This window comes from Pan troglodytes, chromosome 10 (genome assembly GCF_028858775.2).
Source record: "Pan troglodytes isolate AG18354 chromosome 10, NHGRI_mPanTro3-v2.0_pri, whole genome shotgun sequence".
Taxonomy (NCBI): domain Eukaryota; kingdom Metazoa; phylum Chordata; class Mammalia; order Primates; family Hominidae; genus Pan; species Pan troglodytes.
The window spans coordinates 111,949,157-111,976,917 of NC_072408.2; the positions used below are offsets into that span (position 1 = coordinate 111,949,157).

At 34.4% G+C, this 27,761-nt stretch overlaps 1 protein-coding gene across 8 annotated transcripts in view; it reads left to right on the forward strand.

Moving 5' to 3' along the window:
* Positions 1-27,761, forward strand: part of WASHC4 (WASH complex subunit 4) — a 61,071-nt gene that overhangs the window by 23,186 nt on the left and 10,124 nt on the right. For 7 of the 8 annotated variants that reach the window (XR_010148442.1, XM_063787075.1, XM_522571.8 and 4 more), the window contains 15 exons: positions 2,556-2,682; positions 6,685-6,810; positions 9,085-9,192; positions 9,699-9,845; positions 9,967-10,046; positions 11,252-11,357; positions 11,924-12,040; positions 13,083-13,251; positions 13,516-13,670; positions 15,230-15,304; positions 15,824-15,928; positions 18,390-18,524; positions 21,109-21,217; positions 25,496-25,562; positions 26,006-26,092. Coding sequence is in view for 7 of the 8 variants with exons in the window: in XM_063787075.1 (XP_063643145.1) it covers positions 2,556-2,682; positions 6,685-6,810; positions 9,085-9,192; positions 9,699-9,845; positions 9,967-10,046; positions 11,252-11,357; positions 11,924-12,040; positions 13,083-13,251; positions 13,516-13,670; positions 15,230-15,304; positions 15,824-15,928; positions 18,390-18,524; positions 21,109-21,217; positions 25,496-25,562; positions 26,006-26,092 (1,713 nt within the window). In the remaining variant the exon portion in view is untranslated. The remainder of the gene's footprint in view (positions 1-2,555; positions 2,683-6,684; positions 6,811-9,084; positions 9,193-9,698; positions 9,846-9,966; positions 10,047-11,251; positions 11,358-11,923; positions 12,041-13,082; positions 13,252-13,515; positions 13,671-15,229; positions 15,305-15,823; positions 15,929-18,389; positions 18,525-21,108; positions 21,218-25,495; positions 25,563-26,005; positions 26,093-27,761) is intronic. The other variant, XM_054664636.2, reaches the window with a different exon arrangement.

Genomic DNA, 27,761 nt, shown 5'->3' on the forward strand with positions numbered 1-27,761 from the left:
TTGACATATAGGTGTTGACACTGTTTAGTGCTTTATGTTGGGGCAGGAGATTTGTTTTTTTACCTTGGTATTTTTCCTGTTTGTACTTTGAAATGCAACTGACAATCCAATAGGACACTTGGCGATTTTTGTACTCTTTGTCAGTTAACTTGCTTTTTAAAACTTGAAGCAATTTTGTTTTTATATATTTATAAGAGGTAAAGATCATCAGTCATCTGGATGTGATCACAGAGTGATGGGCAGAAGTGACATAAAAGCCTCTGCATTATCCTATAGTCTTACCTAAAGCTGGCTGAATGCTGTTCACTGTGTATTATTGCCTTCTTCATAGTGTTATTGACACAGTTGCTCATCAGGGAGAGTTCCATAGTCTAGCCTAGGTCTCTTTCTGTGGTCCTTGCTTATGACTTTTCTGTTCTCTCCTGTACATGGGATTCCTGCTGAGTCTTGATCACAACCTCCTCCTCAAAAGTGAAGGTGTTGCTCTAGGACCGTGCTGTCTGTTTTTAAAAAAGGACCAGGCTTTTAAAAAAGGAATCATTCATAAGCCAAACAGTATGTTTCAGCACCATTCTAAGCAAAGCCACAAAGTACGACTATTTGTGTTTTTCGTCTAATGGAATTATGGCTCTGTAGAAACTGTTTTTCTCAGATTTTGTGCTAGGGTTTCACTTCCCTGAGTCACATTTATTAGAGATTTTGACAGGATCCTTCTTTAGATTGAACTCTTGAGATTGACAGTTTGCCCAGCAATATGGCTAGCTGCTGAGCTCAGTGTGGCATTCTAAACGTAATTGAGTGTCTTCAGTTCCTTGCCCTGAAGAGCTATCCTTCAGCTGATTCTGACCTGTAAGAATGGGACATTTCTTTACCCTGTGTAACTAAAGAAGATTTTAAAAGAGTTGGTAGGGTCCGATTCCATAAAGGAGAATTGCCCATTTTTGCATACTAAGTTTTTGTTTGTTTGTTTGTTTTTGAGACGGAGTCTCGCTCTGTCGCCCAGGCTGGAGTGCAGTGGCGTGATCTTAGCTCACTGCAATCTCTTCCGCCTCCCGGGTTTAAGCAATTCTCTTGCCTCAGCCTCCGGAGTAGCTGAGACTACAAGCGTGTGCCACCACACCCAGCTAATTTTTGTATTTTTAGTAGAGATGGGGTTTCACCATGTTGGCGAGGCTGGTCACAAACTGCTGACCTCAGGCAATCTGCCTGCCTCGGCCTCCCGAAGCGCTGGGATTACAGGTGTGAGCCACCATGCCCGGCCACATACTAAGTTTTTTAAAGAAAAGTATAGCTTAAACAGCTTGTGAATGTAAAAAGGTTCCCATCTGGAATGAGACTGAGTTGGGAAACATTGATGGAGTGATTTAGTATTTGTAATCATCCCGAATAGTAGAGAGAATTACATTTTGTATTGCCCTAGTCTTTCTGGGAGGGGAAAGCTTCCTGGATGTGAGCTTGAATCTTGGCTGAACTTATGATCTTGGTGCCTACTTAACTTCTCTGTGTAGCAGTTTCTTGTTCTGTTTGGAGGTTGTAGTACCTGCCTCATAAAGTTAATGTGAGGGGTGAAAGAGGTACTCTGTGTGTGTGTGTGTGTGTGTGTGTGTGTGTGTGTGTAAAGTGCTTGGAATGGTAGCTGTCATGTAGTAAGCATTCAATAACTATTAGCTTTTATAGTCCGATTCTGACCACTTCCACTGTTCCTATTCTGGTTCAGGCTGTCATCCTCTTTCTTCTGCATTATTACAGTAGCTTTCTAGGTGGTTTTCCTGCTTTTACCATTGCCTCCTCTGTAGTTTATTTTCAACTCATCAGATCCTCTTAAAACTAAACTTAGATCAAGTTACTTTGCTCAGATCCTCTAGTGGCTTTCTGTCTCTCTGAGTCAAAATCCCTACTCCTTGCAAGGCCTTCCACAAATCCCTTCCCCATCACCCCACTCCCTCCCTCTGTATCTCGCTCATCTAATCCCTGCTCACAGTGCTTCAGGTATACTGACTTTTTTGTTATTACCTGAACAAGCCAGACACATTTCCAAATGTCTTAGGATTTTGCGTTTGTCATTCACTTTTCTACACTTCTCGTATATTTGCATGAATTACTCATTCATCTGCTTCAAACTTTGGCTCAAAATCACCTACTCAATGAGCCTACTTTGATCATGCTATATAAAATTGTACCTCCACCCCAGTCCTTATCCTTTTTCCCCTGCTTTTATTTCTTCTGTAGTATGTATCTTTTAATTAATTTAAAATTTTACTTACTGATTTCATTATTATACAGCTCTCCTTTCTAGAATGTAATATCATGGGAGGAGGGATTTGTATTCATTTTATTTACTGCTGATTTCACTGTTGTGCTCTCAGTACCTGTACTGAGAAACAGTACCTGGCATGTTTGTTGAATGAGTAAATTATATATGTCTATATAATATTTATCTTTTGAAAACCAGAAAGATGAAATGACTGCTGCAGGGAAATAATGTACTGCAATCAGTATCAAGAAATGGAAGTAAATTTTCTTTGCTGAGTAACCCCAATATTTTCCTTTGTTAGAGATGTACAGTCTTACTACGTCTTTGTGAGCTCATGGATGATGAAAATGGAATCTATTTTGTCTAAAGAGCAGAGAATGGATAAATTTGCTGAAGATCTCACCAATAGATGTAATGTTTTTATACAGGTAATTGCATCTTATTTCGGGGAATCATTTTTTTGTTAATCCAACTTACAGAAGTTAAACTTTGAAAAAACTGAACAAAGGGTAGAGTATGTTTTTGTTTATTAAAACAAATTGATTTGGTTATGTTGGGATCTGTGTGACTTATTAATTTAAATTTTCTAACAACCCATTCAAAGCTGTATATTCCTTCACAACTTGACTATTTAGCTGTATCCTAGAAGTTTTGATATGTTGTATTTTTACTGTCATTTATTTCAAACTATTTAAATTTTTATTAAAACTGTGGGCTTTTTGAAAGATTTCCTTATTTTGAAATATATGAGGATTTTCTAGTTATTTTATTATTGAGTTGTAGCAATAATTAAATAATTTTAGTATTTTGAAATTTGCTTTATGGCCTAGCCTATGGTCAACTTTGGTAAACATTTCACGTCCACTTGAAAAGAATGTATAATTTGTATTTGTCAGTTGTAGCATTTTGTATATGACAAGAGGGTCATACTGATTAATGATATTGTCTGGGTATTTCAGATACTGAGAGTCATGTTAGAATTTCCCACTATTGTGGATTTGTCTGTTTATCCTTGTTCTGTAGTTTTTGTTTTGTGTATTTTTAGGCTAAGTATATAATGTTTAGAATTGTTCTGTCTTCCTAGTAAATTAGACCTTTTCTTGTTAAGAAATATTCCTTGTTATCTCTAGTAATGCTTTTTGTTGTAGGTCTCTTGTGTGTGATATTAACTACAACTGTTTTCTTTTAATTAATGTCTGCATGGTATTATCTTTTTTGATCCTTTCACTTGTGGCCTTTCTGGCTCCTTATAGTTAATGTGTGTCTTCCGTAAGTAACGTATATTTTTCTCCTATCTGATAATCTTTGTTTTTTTTTCTTCATAGTACTATTTTTTCTATATGTCATTGTTGATATATTTGGTTTTAAACTACCACCTGACTAGTTGCTTTGTATTTGTCTCACTTGTTCTGTGTCCCTTTTCTTTTCCTCTCTCACTCTTTTTTGGAGTATTTTTAATTTTATTTCTCCTCCTCTCTATTAGTTTAATTCTATATTATTTTATTGTTCTTTCAGCGGTCACTCTAGACATTTTAAGATATATCGTTTGCTCATTTAGCTCTAATGTATGTTAGTAGTTTTACCACTTTCCTGACGGTATAAGAATCTTAAACAGCTTTAGTTCTATTTATCTCCCTCTCATCTTCTGTGCTGTTGTTGTGTACTTTGAGTTCCTCTGTATTTTAAACCTCACAAGGCATTATTATCGCTATTGTTGTTTTTATAGTCAGCGTTTATTTAGATTTACTCATATTTACCTGTTCTGTTGCTTTTTATTCTTCCTACATCTCTTAATTTTCATCTTTCTACTTGGGGAATACCTGCTAGTATTTCATTAATACAAGTCTCTGTTGATGAATTGTAATAGTTTTTGGTCTGAATATGTCTTCATTTCAATCATTTTGCTGTGTTAGAATTCTAGGTTGGTGGGGTTTTTTTTTTTCTTCTAGCTTTCAAAGGTGTCATTTTATGGTCTTCTGGCTTCCTTTGTTTTTGTTAAGAAGTCAACTGTAGGTTTGTTGCTTCTAAAATATGTATCTTTCTTTACTTTTTGGCTTTTAGCAGTGTTCCTACAATGCCCCTAGGTGTGGTTTTCTTTGTGTGTTTGTGCTACTTTGGGGTCAGTAGAGCTTCTTGAATTCATGCAATATTCTTTACCATTAACTCTTCGAGCATTATTTCTTTTCTGTTTCCTCTGTTCTAATTCTCTCTTCATCTGTCTCTAATCTGCTGTTAAATTCATCTACTGAGTTTTAAATTTTAATAATTTTACTTTTTAGCTGGCTTTTTTATAGTTTACAGTTCTCTTCTGAGATACTTGATTTTGTGTTTTATTTTCTTCAACACATTCAGCTTATTTTGAAGCACATGTCTAATAATTTCATTATTTGGGTATTTGTCTTATCTGTTGTTTCTCTTGTTTTTGTACATCTCTTACCTTTTATATACCCAGTTATTTTTTATAGAGTGCCACACATTATATATGAAAAGCTGTAGATGTAATTTGAGGATCTGGATATTTTCTTCCTCCAGAAGGGATTTGTATTTGTATTTGTATTTGCTTTTGTACACAGCTAGTCTAGGACGGTTAGCAATCCAGGTTATATCAATCTAGTAGGTTGATCAAGATGATTTGAAGCGGGATTTTGATCCTGTGATGGTTGTTTAATTCACCCTTACTTTTTTGGGGGGTTATCCTTCAGGATGCCAACTCAGAACTTAGGTGGTTTATGAAAACCAGCTCCGATGAGCCCCAAGCTCCTATTTTTATTTCCCTTCCCTGTGAGATGTTGTTGAAAGGTATGTTTGGCTTTTGTCTTTAAGGCAGATGATTTAAGAGAAAGCAACCCTGAATGCCAGGCTCACTTCTCTGAGTTTCTGTCTTCCAGATCTTGGCCTTATATTTCCTTATTTATTTGAATCCTCTTTGATGCCTTATGAGGCATGTTTAAACCGTTTTGCCCATATATTCTAGTTGTTCTCAGTGGGAAGGCTGATCTAAATTATTTATTCCATCATTAACTAATACAGACTCCAGACTACCCTCTCCCTCACAATTTAGATTTCAAAATACATCCCTTCACAAATTAATGGTTATCTGGGAATGAGCTAATATGGGCCCTGGAGTTCTGTACTTCAAGTACCCCTAAAAAAGGGAAGCCTCCTTTTTCTGCCTGACTTAGAGTTAGATCTTTGCTGTTCCTTGTTTGTGCTTTTTAATTTTTCCCAGGGCTGCACTAGGGTAGGGTCTGATGTAATAGTCTTGCAGCTGACAAGGTAAGACTGTGGCTCTTTCTGCATGTATGTGCCAAGCTTTGGTCTTACGGTCCCCTTTCTTAGGATGCTATCCTCTCTTTGATTTTTTCATTTTCTTAATTTAGCATGTCTCTTCGCCACAGAGAAACTTTGTGTGTGGTTCAGAGAAACTCCTACTTTGCGCTGCGTATCATTCCTTTAGTGAACCACTGTTTCCGATGGGAGAATACTTTCTTTCACATGTGGTGGGACAGGAGCAAAAGTTTGAGAAACATTGGCATATATCTTCTGCCCCACCTCCTTAATGTATCTACAATAACATAGTTAAGGTTCCTTGCTAAACTGTACATGTGTCTCTTTTGGGAACTTTATAGACCCAAAGAATCTCCATCATTATCTTTGTGTTTTTCTGTGTGTCCCTTTTGGGTTTAAATGAAAAAGTGTTTGAGAAGCAATATCCCTTTTTTCCTGTTTTCTTATTCCACCGTTTCACTGAGTTTAATAGCATTACAAGAATTTTAACACCTCACAAGACCTGGCTTCCTTCATGAATAGAAGGGGAGGGAGAATCTGTTCTCATTGGGCTGGAAGGAGAGAAAGCCTAATCAGCACCAAACTAGGCAAGGACGAGATAGCAGATGGACTGTGGGGATTGGTCTAGGTGAATAGGAAAGGGGGACTTGGCTTGGAACTCAGAAATTTCTGTACCTATCTGTATTGACTGAAGAACAGCCCTCTTTCTCCTTATTTTTCAATTTGTAACTCCTCAGAGTCCTCAGCTCTTGCCTTAAGTGGCAACAGATAGGAGTCTTTATTCTCTTCCCTGGCAGGTAAGATAAGGATGAATAGATAACTTTCTAACATTCAAATTGTTTCACTCAAAGCTTTTTTAAGGGAAAGATTCTTAAGCTGTAATTATACACTATTATTTTGACAGTACAAAACTTCTGGTATGTGACAGGATAAATAAATGGTTAGGGCTGCTTTGAAACTTAACCACCATGTATAACATTGTCTCTGTGAGGAAGAGTATTTCCAAATCTTAAGAGCTGGCTTTAAAATGAACTTTAGAAACATTAGTTATTGGTAAGTTGAGGAATAGCTGCTGTTAAATAGATAATGAAATCTTGAAGAAAATCTTTCCTTGTGATTATAATCAATGTTTTCCTTTACAGGGCTTCTTGTATGCATATAGTATTAGTACCATTATTAAAACCACAATGAATCTCTACATGTCCATGCAAAAGCCAATGACCAAAACCTCAGTTAAGGCATTGTGCAGGCTTGTTGAACTTCTCAAGGTAGGTTTTAGATTATTTTACTGCTCCATCATAATTGAGAAATGACCCAGGCTTAAATTAGGATAATCTTGTAAGGTTTGACTACATGATTATATGAGAACAGAAAATTGTGAGAAAGTACTTCTCTCTCAATTGAATAAAGGAACTAGCCATTTAAATAAATTTCTGAGTAACTACTTATGGCTGGTCATTATATTTAAACTTTATTAAATACAGTTAATATATCCAGTTTACACAGTAAAAAAAAAAGTTAATGTAGTGAGAGAGAAAAGAAAGAAAATGGAAAAGTTAACTTTAATATTATCAGTAAAGCTTTACTCTTGGAAGTTTTAAAAAGGTTGCATGAGTTAAAAAAAAAAAACAAAAAACAGCTTGTCTACTATTATCCATTATAGTGTTTACATGCGTATGAGGTTAGTTAACATAAGGCTATTTATTTTGTAATTTAGATGAAGTGCTGTAATCTTGTGATTTGAACAGTGGACTACTTATAGAGGTGGTCAAATGAACTAAGAATTACAGTGCACTTATGCAAGTATGGTAATGTGTTTCTTAGCTTACTTCTGTATTAAAGAAAAAACCTGTAGGCAGGAAAGTCCAGTTAACCTTTTGTAAAAATTGAAATGAAGATTTGCTGGTAAATTTTCTCCTAATAATTGACTAGATTTGTTGAGGAAATAAAGATTTTTCTTTTGGAGATTCTGCCTTTGGATTTTCAGCCTTTTTTCCTTTGTATTATTTGTTTATAGATATTTTATGTTAGATTTATTTTTTATGAATTATAAATACAGACAAGTATATGTGTATGTTAGAATATGTATAAATATGTAATACATAAGCATGGTTTTAAAAATAATAATAAACCACTGTCCCACTTAAGAAATACCCACTGTCCCACTTAAGAAATAGAATGTTACCAATATTTTCAAATGCTGTGTTTTTTCCTAATTGCATCTCAACCTGTCCACCTCAGAGGAAACTACTGTCCTGAATTTTATGTTTATCATTCCCTTGTTTTTCTTTTTAGCTTGCCAAATATGGATGAATCAATAAAGCATTAATCGTTATATATGTTTTTGAAGTTTATATTAGTGGAGCAGTATTTTATGTATTTTTTGATCCATTTTTTTATTCAACATTTTGTTTTTTACTCAGCATTTTGTATTTGAGGGTATCCATGTTGGGATGAGTAGCACATCTATTTTCATTGTTGTGTAGTGGATAGACTTCGGGTTGTTTCTGGTTTTTGTATCATAAACAGTGTTGCCATCCTTGTATGTGTTTCTTGGTGTACTTGTGCAGGAGTTTTTGTAAGGAATTATATACCTAAAGTTGGTTACTGGATTATGTGTTACGTATATATTCACCTTTTCAAGATGATGTCACATTGTCTCTATAGACAGACTATATATATGTGTGTGTATATATATATATATATATGCCTCCCACAATACATTAGAAAATTACATTAGAAATAAAATTGTATTTCCAATTGGCCAACACTGGTATTATCGAGCTTCATTTTTTAAAATAAAATAGTGGGTATAATTGGTTTTATGATTTTTAATATTTAACCCCTGATTGTTAGTGATGGTAAATATCCTTTCAATTATTTATTAACTATGTTTCTTCTTTTGTGAAAAATCTGTTCATGGCTTTTCCATTTTTTTTATTGGATTGTGTGCCTTTAAAAAACAAAATCTTTCATTCATTTTGGGTCTTCTTATATCCTGAACATTAGTCACTTGTACCTGGTAGATATTTTGTGATACATCGGCTTGCCTTTTTATTTTCTTTATAGAGACTTTTGATGAACAGAAGTGCTTAGTTTTAGTATAGTTGAATTTATCAGTTCTATACTTTGTAAGTTTTTTTTTTTTTTGAGACGGAGTCTTGCTCAGTTGCCCAGGCTGGAGTGCAGTGGCGCCATCTCGGCTCACCTCAACCTCCGCCTCCCAGGTTCAAGCGATTCTGCCTCAGCTACAGGAACTACAGGTGTGCGTCACCATGCCTGGCTAATTTTTGTATTTTTTAGTAGAGACAGGGTTTCACTATGTTGGCCAGGCTGGTCTCGAACTCCTGACCTGGTGATCTGCCTGCCTCGACCTCTCAAAGTGCTGGGATTACAGGCGTGAGCCACCACGCCAGGACTGTAAGGTTTTTTTGTATCTCATTTGCAAATCCCTTCCCTAGCCTAAGGTCGTAAAGATCTTCTATAATTTTGCCTAAAATTTTTAAGTTGATTGTCAGAAAATTATTTCTGATTCTTTTTAGGCAATAGAGCATATGTTCTACAGGAGAAGCATGGTTGTGGCTGATTCAGTTTCACATATAACACAACACCTTCAACATCAGGCTCTTCATTCTATTTCTGTGGCCAAGGTATGCAGATTATTATGTATTTAGCATAAGTATGTTATCTTTTTTGTTTGTTCTTTCATTGTTTTATATGTGTTTTCTGGTTTAACCTGTTTATTCCATTCCTTCAAACATAATATGCTCGGTTATTTATCTCCATAGTATTTTACAATTTTTACTTCAAGTTATTGGCATTATCTTTACTGTGAAATTGCAGCATGTAATACATTAATACACTTCTAAAAAGACATTGTTTGCACTTTTGAAATTGATGCATCATTTAAAAAATGATTTCTTAGTAAATTAACATGGAAACTTTAAAGTATGCCTAATACATTTGCTGTTTCTGACAGTACTAAGGGATCATATTACAGAAGTAAAGTATAAATGTCAGAAGCTTAAATGGGGAAAGTATTTGTGTATGCTCTCTTAAATTGAATCATGGAAAAGATAATCAAGAAGTTTTTCTTCTGAGTCTTTTGTTACTGCCTCAGAAACAAAACAAATAGTTTTCCTGTTTTATTTTTAAGAAAAGAGTGATTTCTGACAAAAAATACAGTGAACAGCGTCTTGATGTGCTCTCTGCTCTAGTTTTGGCTGAAAACACTCTAAATGGACCAAGCACAAAGCAACGGCGACTTATTGTTTCTTTGGCACTAAGTGTTGGCACACAAATGGTAAGTGTATTGCTATTACTTATGGAACAGAAATGAGATCTGAGATTTCACAGTTCCCTTGTTACTGACCCTAGAAACCTTTGACTGCAACTTCTCTGCCTTTTTTTCCTGTCCCTGATAGAAAACATTTAAAGATGAAGAACTCTTTCCACTTCAAGTAGTCATGAAAAAACTGGATCTTATTAGTGAACTTAGAGAACGGTAAGTAGGACTGGGATATGCTGTGGTACTCCAAAGACAGGGTTAATAGAAACATTGATTTTCTTTTTAGCATAGCAAGAGAAGAAATAAAATTCAGATCGAGCATTAGTTCCTTTCTGTAACTTCTTTAGCATGACCAAAATGAGATTGTGACTAGGGATCATATTTATTTAGCTTTGCTTCTACAGGAAGCATGTAGCCCCTAGAAAAACTCACATGAGAAAAAGCAGTGCAACCTCAGAGCATCTGGCCGACTTTGATGCATATCGTGATTATTATGTTGGGTATCTTTATTGGACTTAAATTGCTGCGTTATAACAGGGCTTCCTCTATTTGTGTGAGACTTAGCAATCCATGATAGGTAGTGTTCTATGATTTTATTTTAAGACACGAATTTGAATTAACATTGTTGAATTAGTTTTTGGAAGGCTTATTTTTGTAGCTCCTTCTGGCTTTCTTGTTTTCTTTTTGTTGAGTAAGCGTAAGTTTCTTGAAGGGAAATTTGAATTTTGGTTTCCAGCTGAATTAAGGTTACAGCACAATTTCCATTTAGTATTCATATTTATAACTTACTTTTTTGTTGTTCTGGAGAAGCTGACATTTTTCTTGTTAGTGGCATTTAATTTTCCACTCTTGGAAGAAATACTGAGCCTTTTTCATTATAAGATAGTTACTGATCATTCTGTTGCCCTTTAAGGTGTGAAATAGTCACTTGGCAAAGATTGTAGACATGTTAAGTGTGGGTTTTTTTTGGGGCGGGGGGGGGTCAAAAATTTTTTTTTTTAAAGATTTTTCTTTCCAACTTAGAGTCAGGGAAAATGGAGCATGTGATGGAAGTATTTAAGTCTAGTCATAGCAAATAATATTGAAAATGAGTTTGTTTTTATTTACCAAAACCAAAAATGGTCAATAAATGTTTATTTTAAACTCTGATATTTGAATATTATGCATATCATTTTTCAAGTATGGTTTACAAAAGCTTATGTGCAGAATTCTGACAATGTCAGGCATTGGAGTGTTTGTTACCTTTGTTTCATTTCGATAGTATTTCTTTTGTGACTTTTCTATACTGTGTTGGGTTAAGTGATGTAGGGAATGCGAACTGTGTAAGATGGAACTCTTCCTTCTGTAGTAGATGTCATTCCTTTCATATTGTTTTGGGATTCTTCAGTTTTGGTGTGACTGATTACTACTTTACATTGTAGAGTCCAAACACAATGTGACTGTTGTTTTTTATACTGGCATCGAGCTGTCTTCCCAATTTATTTAGATGATGTATATGAAAATGCTGTTGATGCAGCCAGATTACATGTAAGTAAAGAACAATATAAAGAATAATTCCATCATTTTAAAAGTCACTGTGTAAACCGTTTTAGTTTAAAATAGATCATTTGATTTAATAAACTATTTTAAAATTGACTGTTTTGTAAACTGCATATTCATTAAGTGTTTATAGTCTGTAGTTAAATTTTATGTTACTGTTAATGAAGTTAATTTATTTAATTTCTTCATGTTCCTAATCATTTTCATTTCACTTAATTTTAGTTTATGTCATAGTAGTCTGACATTTACTCATCAGCAAATTACAATGCAAAAGAAAAAATATTTTTAAGAAATATTCATATTTTTCTTTATGGAAATAAGTGTGTTTAAATGCACAAGATAGGAAAGGGCTAGCGAATGTGATTTTTTTGGGGTATATTTAGTTAAAGTATATGCTTTAGGTTCTTTTTCTTTAGGAAAGTTAAGACAGTTGTGGAAAATCATTTTTCCTTCAGATTGAGGTTTTGTCTTTCAAGATAATTAACTTTTGCAGTATTGTTTAGATTAGAGACCTGGTTTTTCTAAATTCATGTACATTTTAATTTTCTTCTTAGTACATGTTCAGTGCTTTGCGCGACTGTGTACCTGCTATGATGCATGCAAGGCATTTAGAGTCCTATGAGATACTTCTGGATTGCTATGACAAGGAAATTATGGAAATTTTAAATGAGGTAACATCATATTTGAGATTGAAAAGCTTAAAACATGTTTGGAATGTAGTGTTTGGAAAAAAAATGTTCGATTGAAGCAGACTCACTGAGTTAAAATTATTTATAAATTGCTAGATAGAACAAAGAACTATTTTTACTTACAATATCACTGTTGTGCTAATTGGTCTGTAATTCATTTATTTAGAAATCACACTAGGAATTAGGAGATTTTAAATTTACTTTTGTAAATAGATATTTTAATTTAAAGTTGTTTATTAGAAGAATGCAAATGTGAAATGGATTTGAATGTTGAAAGCTGCTAATGGTCCAGTTAAAGCAACTTAACCATTAATATTTTACTGAATTTTATTTGCAGAGCTCCTGAGAGAAGGAAATTATATATTTAAAAGATTTAGTGTGTAACAAAAGTAATTTGAATCCAATATGTATGCCCCTCCTTGTGTTAAGGAAATATGTATTATAAACACTGATATCTTTAAAATTAAATTTCCATTTAGCGGTATTTTTATTTGGAGGGAGGAATTAAAAGTGAGGAAATTTCACAATATAATCCTACCTGGGTTTGATGAAATTGTGAAAAACTTTTTATAATTTCTTGTATTAAGTATTCTTATTTAGGAAATAAAATACATGCCTGGATAGTAATTTAGAACTCCTTGGTAGACCAGAAAAGATGATTAATTTTATTACCTTTAGCACAATGAATTTTGTGATTTTTTTTTAACGGTTATTACAAGGAAGCTTTTTTCTTTTCTCTCTTGCATGTTCTCATGCCCTTTCCTCCTTTGTTGCTGGTTTCCATAAATTTTATGCTTTAAGTTGCATATTCATGTTCCTTATGATGGTACCATCAATCATTAGTTTTAGATTTTCTTTTCAAGAGTATTAACCTTAAGGTATTGGTGAAAATAAAGACTTAGAATTTATGTAACTGCTTCTGACCAAAAAACTATTGGTTTAAAATGGAGCATAGACATGTAGGGAAACAATACAATTGCAATATCATTTTGAAAAATTAAAGTATCAAATCTTTTGTGAATAGCATTTGCTGGACAAATTATGCAAAGAAATAGAGAAAGATCTGCGACTTTCTGTGCATACTCATTTAAAGCTGGATGACCGAAACCCTTTCAAAGTTGGCATGAAAGACCTGGCTCTTTTTTTCTCTCTGAATCCAATTCGGTTTTTCAATCGTTTCATTGACATTCGGGGTGAGTGTTTTGCTTTCCTTCTTAGAGTCATATTCTCTGTTTTTTTTTTTTTTTTTACCCTACTGTTAAACAAAACTTTGAGGGTATATTTAAATTTTGTGTTGTTATTCTTTAATTACATTTTGTTTCTTTTCTCATTTTTATTAATACCTTATTTTAAAGGAACAAATCTGATGTTCAAGGACAAGTTGTTGTTTTTTCCTTTTTAGTTTCATTTCTTTTCCTTTTCTACTGTTTCACAAGTTGAATTTTTTTTTTTGGTAGCTTACGTAACTCACTACCTAGACAAGACTTTCTACAATCTAACAACAGTAGCCCTTCATGACTGGGCCACTTATAGTGAGATGAGAAACTTAGCTACTCAGCGTTATGGACTGGTTATGACAGAGGCACATCTTCCCAGTCAGACTTTGGAACAGGTATAGTATAAAATGTTTTTTTTTAGCATACTGTGACTGTTGGCTGTAACAGTACTTTTTAAGGAAGTCTTTTTTCTTTTTTCTTTAGTTAGTATGTGTTTATTTTTTAAGAAATTATTTGCCATATAAAATCTTATACTTGACAACAGTAAAAAATTAGGTGCTGCTAAATTGCTTTATAAAGGAATTTACCACCGGGGTCCTGCTTATATTCAGCCTTCTGTTGAGCATTCAAGATATACATATATATTTATATTTATATACAGCTTTTCAGAAACGCTAGAATAGTGAAGTGACTTCTGTAGAATTTTAAGAAATTCAAAGTCACATTTAAGGATTTTAAGCCTGGTTATAGTATATAAAATTTAGTATCTTAGGAAAAATGGTTAAATTTACATGATTACAGATGTGTTTTTTGTTCTTAAAATGAGGAGTATAGGAAAACATTTAGCTTTGCTAATTCAATTAGTTAATGTACAGTATGGCATTATCTCATGAATGTAATAATTTATGTTATCAGATAATTTGCGTGGAGTTCTCTTTAAGATGATCCAGATAATATTTACCAAAAAACATTTATTCAGTTCTAAAATTTGAGGATTCTAGTTTTCCCTTTATCTTGCTGCATGTAGGGATTATTTCTAGGATCAGTTTGTATATCCTTTCATTTATTCATTTATATATCTGATATTTATTGAGAACATGCTAGGCACTGAACTATGTTTAGGAATACAAAGATAAATAGAAATAGTCCCAGCTCATGTAATATCCTCTGGGAGAAAAAATGTGTAAACAAATTTTTAGATTAGAATATGATAAAAGTTATAATAAAAACTTAAAAAGGTATTGTGATGCTCCTTTGAGCTCTAATTAGAAAAAACTATGGAACAGTTTATATGATACCATTGGGTGTTAGAGTAATATCTATTTAAAGAATGAAGGATTCTTAATAGAAAACTTGTACTATTTAAAAGGGGTCTGGTGTGATCAAAAGAAGCATAACAGTTTGGAATTAGACTTTCTAAAGTCCCAAGGCCCTGCTGCTGCCTAGCTATTTTGCCTCAGAGAACAACTTCCTTAGCTTCTTTTTTGTCACCTGTGGAATTTAGAAGAATGATACCTCATATTTTAGAATTACATATAAGGAACCTTGCAAAGTACCTGAAAAATAGTATGTATTTTATGAATGTCACAGCACATTCTGACTACCTTTTAGAATCTGGCTATTAGTTTACTTTGTAGAAAAAATGTAGAGAAGATTGTTGAAGAGACAAATATTCTCAAGGCTGGTGGGGAGATGACTGTGGGTCATGGATCTTTTAATATTTAAACTTAACTGTTTCTGTCTGCACAAAAGATAAAGTAATAAGCAGCCAGGTTTCCCTAAGGAGATAGTCTTGATTTGTCTTTTAACGTTTGATCGTACCTTTTATATAGTTCTTTAAAATAACTTAAAAATTATTAGGAAACAATGTAATCAATAAATAATTATGCTGATACAAGTTTAACTGATTATTTTAATGAATTATAATAAAACTTGTATGTGTATTATGTTATAGGGCCTTGATGTTTTAGAAATTATGAGAAACATTCATATATTTGTGTCCCGATACCTCTATAATCTCAACAATCAGGTGAGTAGGGTTTATAAATTTTTTTTTTTTTAATGTAGGTGGAGATAGTTGGAAGGCTGAGGGGCAAGGAATTGATTTTTATGGGTGAAAATTAAATGAAACAAAAAATAATTGTTTTCGAGGCCTTGTTTATTTTTTTGCCTTGATTATTATACCAGTTGTGTATCTTTTATTCGAAATGTTTAGGACAAGAAGTGTTTTGGATTTCAGATTTTTTTTTGGATTTTGGAATATTCGTATCATATACCACTTGAGGATCCCTAATCTGAAAATCCAAAATCTGAAATGCTCCAGAATCGTAAACTTCTGACCACCAACATGACGCTCAAAGGAAACGCTCATTGGAACATTTTGGATTTCAGATTTTCGGATTAAGGATACTCACCTGTACTGTCTTGATTGCATTTTCAATTAAATTGTCTTTAATGAAATAGATTCTAAAATTTTCTTTGGATACCTGTTTGACCAGTGTTTGCTATGGGTTGCGTTGTTACTGAGCATAAATTTGTTTCATTGCAGATTTTTATTGAACGAACAAGCAATAACAAGCATTTGAATACTATTAATATTCGGCATATTGCTAATTCAATTCGAACACATGGCACGGGAATTATGAATACAACTGTAAGAACTTTTCTTTGGGGGTTGAGTGGGTAATAGACCCGTTTAATAGCTTGGAACGTGGTTTTCTCATAGAATATTGCGGTAAACATACACTACTAGTTTATATTTTACATGAATTTCCTTTTTTTTTCTGGTTAGTAATTAAAATGTCTGGTCCTAAAATTGTGTTGGATGTGATGGGAGTTGTGATACAAAAGACACTTTAGGGTAGATTACCATCTCAGAGCCATCATTATAAATAGTGCTAGATATTTGAGGACATCAGCACATTAATATATGTGTGTGCACACATATATATATGTTTATCTGTGTTGATCTGTGATCCCTGAAAGTTTACTTTTGAAAGTCAACAATAGATAGTAATTTACTTAATGTTATTTATGCCCTTTTTGGGGCAGGGGTTGCTAATTATTTGATGTCCATATAGATAGGAACTTACTAAAAATATATTGAATCTTCTTAGAAATGGGCATTCACGGCTTGGCGTGGTGGCTCACGCTTGTAATCCCAGCACTTTGGGAGGCTGAAGCAGGAGGATCACCTGAGGTTGGGAGTTCAAGACCAGCCTGACCAACATGGAGAAACCCCATCTCTACTAAAAATACAAAATTAGCCAGGTGTGGTGGCGGGCGCCTGTAATCCCAGCTGCTTGGGAGGCTGAGGCAGGAGAATCGCTTGAACCTGGGAGGCAGAGGTTGCGGTGAGCTGAGATTGCGCCATTGCACTCCAGCTTGGGCAGCAAGAGCGAAACTCCATCTCAAAAAAAAAACAAACAAAAATGAAATGGGCATTCACTTGAAGGAATTATTTGAACTCGTATGCTATTTTTCTGTCTGTGGAAAAAGAGAAGTCTTTGAATTTACCTGGTTTTCAGAGCACAATTAATTTCTCCTTTAGGGGAGAAGACTGAATGCTTAAGTAGTACAGTATTATTAAACACATTTGGAGTAGGGAATTGGGAGAAAATGGAAAGTTAAGTTGGGATCATTTAAGTATACAGTGGGAAGGCATTGAAGATTTTGAGCCAATGAGTGATATGATTGGAGCTCCATTATAGTTTGGTTATCAATATAGAAATGAAACATACAATTTTAAATTCCAAATGAAGAGTCATCCATGTAATGATCATGTTTGTACCTTTGAGGATAAATAAAACAGAACTTTTGAGAGTAAGCTCTTCCTTGACTTCTATTATCTATCAAATATTCATGTAACAGATGTGAATGTATTTTATGTGTCAGGGACTGTGCTGGGCACTAGTGTGAGAAAAACACATTTCCTGCTTTCACAGTAATCACAGGGATATAGACGTTCATCAGTTAATTACACTAATGAATGTAGATTACTGATGTCTGTTGATGAAATGAGCATAGAAGGATAGAAATCAGGATGGCAGAATAGTTACCCACTATTAAGAGTGGAAAGGATTAAAAACAAAAGACTGTTAAAGAGATTTTTTTTAAAATGCAAAGAAACAGAAAAAACAAGGAGAGAGTACAGTGTTTAAGCTACAAGATAAGTTCCCGAAAATCATTTGTTTCCATAATTGGGTAAATGAATACTGAGTAAAACGGGCACAAATTTGTCAAAATCATTAGTAATACTTGAGAGTTGGTGGGGTTGGAAATGAATTTAGGGTTTTCATTTGTAGGTTGGAATTAATCTTATGCTATTTCTGCCTGTAGGTTGGAATTAATCTTATGCTATTTCCATCTGTAGATTAGAATTAATTTTACTGTGCTATTTTGACTTTAATCTCAGCTCATACCTCACTTTCTTAGGATTTTCTGAGTCAAGGGCTTTTTGTTATTTATTGTCAAAGCACACATGTACTTAACATTCTGAGAAATTATTACAGTAGAGATTTAATAATTTATTTAACAATACTTGTTTAAAATGTTTGTCACCTGTTCTAGAATATAAACTTCGTGAAGACAAGGACCATGTCTAGCATGGGAGAAGGCACGTTGCCTTGTGTGTAAGAGGTGATTAGAAATATTTATGGATAGATAATTGAATATGTGGTATCTTCAGGAAGGTTCAGAGAACACCATGTTTCTTACTTTAGTATCATTCTAGACCTGTAGATTAGCAATAAGTAATCTTACTGATGGAGGAACATAGAAACTTCTCACTGGACCATGGCTTAATATCTAGAGTCTTGAGTCTGGTTTTGTGATTCTCATTACAGCCCTTAGTCCTATCATGAGAATATTTTCCACTTTTTTCTTTTCTTTTTTCTTTTTTAGTAAAAATATGTAAGAGGAGCTTATAGAAAGTTTTGTGAACTTCAGCAATAAAAAATGTTATTTAAATATTTTCAGGTCCAATATGAAATAGACTTTTTAAATAGTACTTTATAGGTAGTACAAATAGATAACTGTTATACAGTAAAATTGATTTGAATTGATTTGAATTTTTATATTAACTTTTTTCAACTTTTTGAATTTTAATTTTATAGGTTAATTTCACCTACCAGTTTTTGAAAAAGAAGTTCTATATATTTAGCCAATTTATGTATGATGAACACATCAAATCCAGATTGATTAAAGATATTCGATTTTTCAGGGAAATTAAGGACCAAAATGATCATAAGGTAGGCTACCTATTCTTTTTAAGGTATTTGATTAAGCTGTTGAGTATATGGCAAATGTGTATGCTAAAATTCATTATTTAGATCTCTATTGGGGTTTTAGTTTTATTTTCCCTATAATTTCTTACTCTGCATTGTCTGTAGGCTTAAGGTAAGGAAAAAATTAAATCATAAATGTAGCCAGGTGATACTTTTCTTTATTTTAAAATAATATAAAAGCAGGACATGCTTATTTTGAAACATTTAAGCAATATAGAATGGATAAACTGAATATCCACCTTCATTTTTCTTTCCATTCCATTTTCTGGAGGCAGTTGCTAACAATGTAGTGTGATGGCTTTCAGATATCTTTGTATATAAACATGTATATTTACACACATATATTGCTTTTAAAAGTAGTATAGTAAAAATGGAGTAATATTATACATAGCATTTTGCACTGTACTTATCACGTCAGTACATACAGATCTGCTTCAAGTTGATAGGGATACATCCATGTATATCATAACTTACTTAACCTTCTTCTGTTGACCATTATTTAGGTTTTTCTAATTTTTCATTCTTACAAACAGTGCTGCAGTAACATCTTTACACATCTATCTCTGTAAATCTCAGACTTTCTGAAAACTTCCTTAAGGAGAAATTTCTAGGACAAGGAAATGTGAACATTTAAAATTCTGGTACATATTGCCTAGCACTCCAAAAACACTTCACTATTGATATTCCCACTGATAATTTATACGAATGCTGCTGTTAGCAGGGTGCAGTGGCTCATGCCTGTAATCCAGCACTTTGAGAGGCTAAGATAGGTAGATCACTTGAGGCAAGGCATTTGAGACCAGCGTGGGCAACATGGCGAAACCTCATCTCTACTAATAATACCAAAATTAGCCGGGCATGGTGGCACATGCCTGAAGTCTCAGATGCTCAGGAGGCTGAGTGTATTAGTCTATTCTCATGCTGCTATGAAGAAATACCTGTGACTGGGTAATTTATAAAGGAAAGAGGTTTAATTGACTCACAGTTCTGCACGGCTGGGGAGGCCTCAGGAAACTTATAATCATGGCGGAAGGTACCTCTTCACAGGGTGACGGGAGAGAATGAGTGCCCAGCAAAGCGGGAAGCCCTTATAACCACCATCAGATCTTGTGAGAACTAACTCACTATCATGAGAACAGGGTAGGGGAAACTGCCCCCATGATTCAGTTATCTCCACCTGGTCCCTCTCAGGACATGTGGGGATTATGGGAACTACAATTCAAGATGAGATTTGGGTGGGGACAAAGCCAAGCTATATCACTGAGGCACAAGAATCACTTGAACCTAGGAGGTGGAGGTTGCAGTGAGCCGAGATCATGCCACTGCTCTCCAGCCTGGGTGACAAGAGCAAGACTCTGTCTCAAAAAAAAAAAAAAAAAAGAACGCTGTTTTCCTTTCACCTTCCAGGCTGAGTTTTCCCATAGTGAAGTGAAGTGAAGAGTCTGTTGAATTGTTAAGTGGCAGCAGGCGCATGTAGCCATGTGGATTGAGAACCAACAGGCTTAGATGGGTCCTATATTTGATTTGCCATATGCGGAACTATTTTAATTACTTTTCTTAAGATACACCTATTTCCAGTTCTCTTGTATAATGGTTGCTAGTTCTCTTCAGTGCCAGAGTAGCAAAATATTACTTTCTCATAGGATAATCTAATAAAATTACAGATTACGTTTATCAGTAGAGGATTGTATTAACTCTTTTTTTTTTTTGAGACTGAGTCTGGCTCTGTCTCCCAGGCTGGAGTGCAGTGGCACAGTCTCAGCTCACTGCAGCCTCCGCCTCTTGGGTTCAAGCGATTCTCCTGCCTCAGCCCCCTGAGTAGCTGGGATTAAAGGTGCACACCACCACACCCAGCTAATTTTAGTATTTTTAGTAGAGATGGGGTTTCACCATATTGGTCAGACTGGTCTTGGACTCCTGACCTAGTGATCTGCCTGCCTCGGCCTCCCAAAGTGCTGGGATTACAGGCATGAGCCACTGTGCCCAGCCCAGCTCATTTTTATTGGAGCAGAAATTCCTAGTATTTAGAGATAAATATTCATGCTATTATGTAAGAATTGCTTTCTTATTATTACAAAATGAATAATTTCCTAAATCTCCTAATCAACCAAGACCAAAAAGTAGTTTTTTTATTGGTGATGGTTACTAGAAATTTTAACCCAGCTGACGTGTGTTCATTGAGAAGGAGTATGTTTCTAAGTCCCTAATACCTATTCAGCCCACAGAAACTTGGTCACACATCTGTGAACAGGTGTTTCTGGGAGGAATTGGTTTCTTTTTTCTGTTAGAGTTGTTGGAGGTTAGGAGACTAATAATTGTGGTAGGGAAATTAGGTTAGTGGCATTGATTATTAGTCGTTTTAGCTAATGTCAAAAAGAAATTATATTGACCTTGAACATTGGTAGTGTATGAATTATTAATCTTAATTAATTTTTAAGCACAATGAAATACAAAATTAAAAGGAGAGTAGTATTGGCATGGTTTATTTGGGAGGCATTTTGTGCTTTAGAAATCTTTATTAAAAGTAGCCTTAAAATTTTCTGTCTAGTATCCTTTTGATAGAGCAGAAAAATTCAATCGAGGCATCAGAAAACTTGGAATAACACCTGAGGGACAGAGCTACCTTGATCAATTCAGGCAACTCATCAGCCAAATTGGTAAGTTATGATAAAAGTGTTGGGAAATCAGGTACAGATCCCTACAGTCTATCTCATATATTAACTATTTCACACTAATAAGCAGTTCATGTGAAAGCCTGAGCTCAGCTTTACTCTACTCATGTAATTTTTTTACCCCCAAAATTTGTAAGTATGATTAGACTGTTGCTGCAGAAATAATTGATAGACTATAGGCTAATCATTTAAATAAAACCTCTTCAATTATAATAAAAGTTATTTAATAACTAAATCTCAAAGGTCATATTAATAATTGTAAACTGGTAAGTACTTACCGAATACCTGCTCTGTTCAAGGCACTGTTTTGGGCTTCTAAAAGGCTCCCACAAGTTCCAGTCTAAATGTGAAGGTATAAAATATTTACATGAAAAGTTATTAAGTTCTATGTTACACCATTTTACTTGTGCATATAATGTATTGTCCTTCTGCCCTTACGAGTGGAACTTGTCTTCTGATATGTAGTACTTTTATATTTAAAAGTAAGAACTACATTTCATAATAATCATAGCTTAACAAAACTTTATACTTATTTGAGCTTTTCACATACATTATATGTTCACAATAACCCTGTGAGATAGGCATGTAATCGTTTTAAAGATGAAAAAAGAGAAACTTAGAGAAAGAAGTAAGTCGTGTTTCTGGGACTTAAACCAGGGTTATTTAGCTATAAGTCCAAATGGGTTTTATATTCTTGAAAGTTTATATTAACACCAAACAGTAAAATCTTATTGACTATATTTTGGGAAAATTCTGCCTTGTGAGATTGATTTATTCATTTATCAAGCATTTACTAAGCATCTGTTATGCCACATTTTCTGTTAGGTGCTGGGAATACCAACCCCTTTGCTTTCAGGAGACTTTAGGTTTACTAGTGGGTAATACGTTATAAGCATTTCATTCTGGAGTAAAGTTTTTTCAGTTAATTGATTTGCATATTAGACATTTCTATTATGTTTTAGTACAAGAACTTGGAGGATTTTACCTTTGTAAATGTTTTATTATAAACCATTCAATATTAAGTATTGTCAAATAAGTACAAATAAGTTTTCTTCAAGTGGACATTTAATATTAAGCAGCAAACTTATGGAGCAATAGTTCTTAACCTTTTTTGAGAATCTGAGGAAAACTCCAGGATGATTGTTCCAGAACTAATGCCTATATGACATACGTACACAATTTTGTGTATGATATGCTAGAGTCCATGTGCTTAAAGCTTGGGTCTATGGACCTCAGATTAAGAGCTGTCCTTCTAGAGCAGTGTTACTTAAGTTTTATTTATTCACATACCCAGAATTTTTGCATCCTGTTAATACTGCCTTCACTATTATTTGTTACATGTTTTTATTTTTTTTTGAGAGTATAATTTTTCCTTAGAAATAACAGTTGTTAAATCATAGTCCTTAAAATGCTAGTCATTTTTGCCCTAAATACATAATCACTAAGTGTTCTTTGGTGTGCCATCTAATGTCACCTTGATTACCACCAGGTTGCAGTCCACAATTGGGTAATATTATCCTTTTCATTTTAATCCATCGTTTTACTCTTTATTCTCTTCTTAGAAAATATAAATTCTTTTTTTTTTTTTTTGAGACAGAGTCTTGCTCTGTCACCCAGGCTGGAGTGCAGTGGCACGTTCTCAGCTCACTGCAACCTGTGCCTCCTGGGTTCAAGCGATTCTCCCGCCTCAGCCTCCTTAGTATATGGGACTTCAGGTGCATGCCACCACGTCCGGCCAAGTTTTGTATTTTTAGTAGAGATAGGGTTTCACCATGTTGGCCAGGGTGGTCTCGATCTCCTGACCTCGTGATCCATCCGCCTCTGTGTCCCAAAGTGCTGGGATTACAGGCGTGAGCCACTGCGCCCGGCCAATACAAATTCTTTACCTCTGCTTATAAAACACTGTAATGTGCTTTTGAGTCTGATAAATATCTTGAGAAAAGGTGTAAAGAATCTGGGAGCAAAATGGAAGCCTTTTTGACTAATAACTTGCCTGCTGAAATAATAATAATTAACATTTATTGAGCATTTACTGTGCCATGGCTATTCTTAGTGCTTTATATGTTTTAACTCACGTGAATCTTACCACAACATTTATGAAATATTACTTCCCTTCATTCACTGCACAGGTATTCATTCAGTACAACAAATGTTTCTAGGTGCTGATGATATTTATGACAGTAAACAAAGTCTCTGTCCTTATTGAGCTTAATTTACCAGATGAGAAGACTGAGATACAGAGAGGTAACATAACATAATTTGTAGGTCTCTTAGCTAACATGTGGGAGACCAGATTTGAACCCAGGTGGCCTGGCTTCAGAGCTTTTACTCTTAATTGCCGCTCTATACTAGGCTCTCCTATTTTGCTTCCTCAGACTTTGGTCTGATGATTTGGAGGAAAACAAACTAGTCATTTGACTTTTTAAAGATGCACATTAAAAAAATTTTAATGTCATTTCTCATATTGGGACAGGCCTTAAAATAGATTCAATGTTAACTGCTATGTAGGGTTGTTAAAAACATAAGATAATGTATGTAAAATGTATGTTACTCATGATTATGAAATGTTAACTTGTTTTTACATTTCCGTCTGTTCTTTCTTTCAAGTAATTTCAATAAAGTTCAATTATAAATTGAATTCCTACTATTTGCCAGGACATGTTGGCTCTAGGGATGGAGCAGTGAAGAAGACAAAGGCTGTACTCATGGATCTTGAACTCTAGGTGGGGGAAGATGCAGACAGAAAAATACATAGTATGTCAGTGATAAGTACTGGGTAAGGAGATGTAAGGGGGCTGGGCAGTGCTAGTCAGTGATGTTCAGGGAAAACAGGAGGTGACATTTGAGCAGGGACCTAAATAAGGTTGGGGAGTAAGCCACGTGCATCTGGGGAAAGAGTCTACCAGACAGAGGCAACAGTAAGTGCAAAAGCCCTGATTCGTTTCACATTTTTGAGAAATAGGGGCTGGAATGGAGTAAGCAAAGATCTAAGTGGCAGGGCATGCTATCTGAACAGTAGCAAGGGGCAAGATCATGCAGGATTTTATTCTGAGGTGGAAAGCCATTACAGCATTTTCAGAAAAAGCATGATATGGGGCCGGGCATGGTGGCTCACACCTGTAATCCCAGCACTTTGGGAGGCCGAGGTGGGTGGATCACCTCAGGTCAGGAGTTCAAGACCAGCCTGGCCAACATGGTGAAACCCCGTCTCTACTAAAAATACAAAAATTAGCCGGGCGTGGTGGCAGACGCCTGTGATCACAGCTACTTGGGAGGCTGAGGCAGGAGAATTGCTTGAACTGCAGAGGCGGAGGTTGCAGTGAGCTGAGATCATACCACTGTACTCCATCCTGGGTGACAGAGTGAGACTCTGTCTCAAAAAAAAGAAAAAGCACTATACGCTCTAACTTAGTTTTTAAAAATTCACTAGTGGCTCTGTAGATATTATACAACACTGGGGAATGTGGCAGGATGCTAAAGGTGAAAGTAGGGAAATCAGGAGGCCATTGCATATTGCAGTGCTCCAGCCAAGAGCTGGTGATGGATTGGATAGGAGGATATCTGTGAAGGGGTGAATGAAAAGTGGGTGGATTCTGGCTACATTTTCAAGGCAAAGTCAACATAATTTGCCCAGTCATTTTGATTATAAAATGCGAGAGAAAGGAGCCAGGGATGACTTTAAGACATTTGGCTTGAGCAACTGAAAGGATAGAATTGCCAGTTTCTTTGATAGGCAAAATTGGGGATAAAGATCCTGAGCTTGAGTTGGACATATTAAATATAAAATTCTTATTAGACATAAAAGTGTAGGCATCGGATAAAAAAACCTAGAGTTCAGAGGAGGAGTCCAGGCCAGAGATATAAATTTGGGAGGCATCAAATAAAGATTTCTTGATATCACTTCCAATTGTGTATGTGGCGGAGATTGAATCTCAATGTGAGAGGAGAAATTATTGATATTATAATTTTAAGCTTGACCATTTTAATGTAGTCAGCATTTAATGATTTTAGTTTATCAAATGAAAATAACATTTACTTTTAAATATTTAATATAGTTATATATAAGTATGTATGTTTATATTTTAAGTGTAGAAATATGTAACAGTTTTACTTTTTATGGAATAAGAACTGAAGTAAAATATAGCAAAATATTTTGGTTCTTAGGAGTGGAAACCTTGTAATTTACTACTGTATGTAACTATATTCCTATTAGAATTTAGAGTTATTTATATAAATATCTGATTTTTTTGTGTGGTTTTTAAGGTAATGCTATGGGCTATGTACGAATGATAAGATCTGGTGGTCTTCATTGTAGCAGCAATGCCATTAGGTATGGATGCAAACATCATTTTTGCCTTGTTTATGCCATTTTAAAAATTGTGTCCATTAAATATATGTTACAAGTGATATTGTAGATAAGGTGTTTGTTCTTGATATATTTTGAGATAAAATATGGAAGAAAACTATTAATTCTACTAGATTTTTCTCAAATTTTAAGACTGCAGCAGACTTCTGAAAATATTTCTCTTAAGTTAATTTATCAATATGGTTTATGAATGCATGTAAAGATTACATGATTTTAAGGATTAAAATATTCATATCTAAAATTCAATTTGGAACTAAAGTGGTGATATGAATAATATTACTGAAATGCACAGTTGTTTCCAAATACATAGTTGAAAATTTTAGAGTCCTGCAGTACCACTTTCATATCTGTGTCAATTGCACATATTTTACTTGACCTAATAAATGCCTTCCCAAATTCTTATGTAGATTTGTTCCTGATCTTGAAGATATTGTAAATTTTGAAGAACTAGTAAAAGAAGAAGGTCTTGCAGAAGAAACGTTAAAAGCAGCAAGGTAATCTAAATTTGGAGATATAAAAAAGTGTGTTTATAAAAAACATTCTGAAGAGAAGACCAGAGGGTAATATGTAATTTTTATGCCACTGTTTTTATTATACAAAATTATGGCCTCAGTTTATGAAGTATAATTTTTAAGACTTCAGTATTCTAAGACCTTTCCAGGTTCTAGAACATGCTGTCCAGTATTTCAGCCACTAGCCACACATGGCTCTTGAGCACCTAAAATTTGGCTGGTCCACACTGAGATGTGCTCAAGTATAAAGTACATAACTAACCTTGAAGATTTAGTATAAAAGGAGGAATGCCAAATACCTCAATCATAAAATTCATTTCATCTATTTTCTTTTTACTTTTTAAAATATTTCTCTTCACCAACAGTGTTCTAGAATGCCAGTCCTTTCTTATATGTAATCTATAGCAGCACTGTAGCCACTACCATATATGGCCGGTAAACACTTAAAATATGGCAAATGCGACTGGGGAATTGAAGTGTAAATTTTATCTTAATTTAAATTTAAATAGCTAATGTCTATCTTATTGAACAGTGCAGGACTTGAGTCAGTTGTGATTTGTAACATAAAACGAGAGGCATGCAGAATTGCTAAGAATATGTTTAGAAAACTGTATGTTTTATTCACACTTACAGCAGGTTATTGAATCAGGCATGAAGGGGCACCCCTGGGCAAAGGGGAGACAATATGATCAAAAAGAATAATGATAGATAAAAATCTGTTGAATAAAAAAAATCAATGAGTCATAATATAAGAAGGGTTATCATAAGAAGATCATAATGATAAGAGAATGAAAGTCATTTCTTTATGGAAGAATGCTTGTTAAATTTAGGGGGGAAATTGTAACCATCACTGTAATACTTGAAATCAAGCAAGAATCCCCAGTGGTTTCTAAAACATTAGGTGAAAAGTTTTTAGAGAACAGAGGATTCATTCAGTAATTCATCCCATAAAATTGCTTATTAATTACAAAGGAGAAAACTGTCTTTACAGTGGAGAAATATATTCCACCTTGGCCAAGTGATCAAACTTAGCATCACCAGTAATGGGGCAGACAGATGTAATGTGGCCTCTTGATGCAATGTAATGTCAAGTACCTAGTTTGTATTCTTGCCAGAAATGTTTATCCTGAATTTATTAGGAGGAAATGTCCTGAAAAATTTAGAATGTGAGCATTTTATGAAACACTTGGCCTGGACAAAAAATACAAGGAGATTGTTCTAGATTAGGAGAATAAAGAGACCTGATAATCACATGTAATGGGTGATACTTAATCATATCCTAGATAAGGAAAGAAACAGCTGTAAAGGACATTTGAGGAATAATTGGGGGAGATTTGAACATGGATTGTTTATTAGTTAATACTGTATTATATTCTTGGGTATAACAGTGTTTTGTGGCTTTGTAGAAAAATGTTTTCATTCTTAATAGATTCATGCTAAAGCATTAATGGGCTAAGTGATAAAAGGTCCACAACTTTCAAGTGTTTCAGAAAAATAGAGAAAACAGTTGTGTCAAAATGTTAACAAGTGGTGAATCTAGTTGAAGGGTATACAGGTGTTCATTATACTATATTTTAACTTTTTGATAGGCTTGAAATTTTAAAAAATAAAAAAGTATATGGGAAAATGCATGCATTTCTGTGAGAATAAG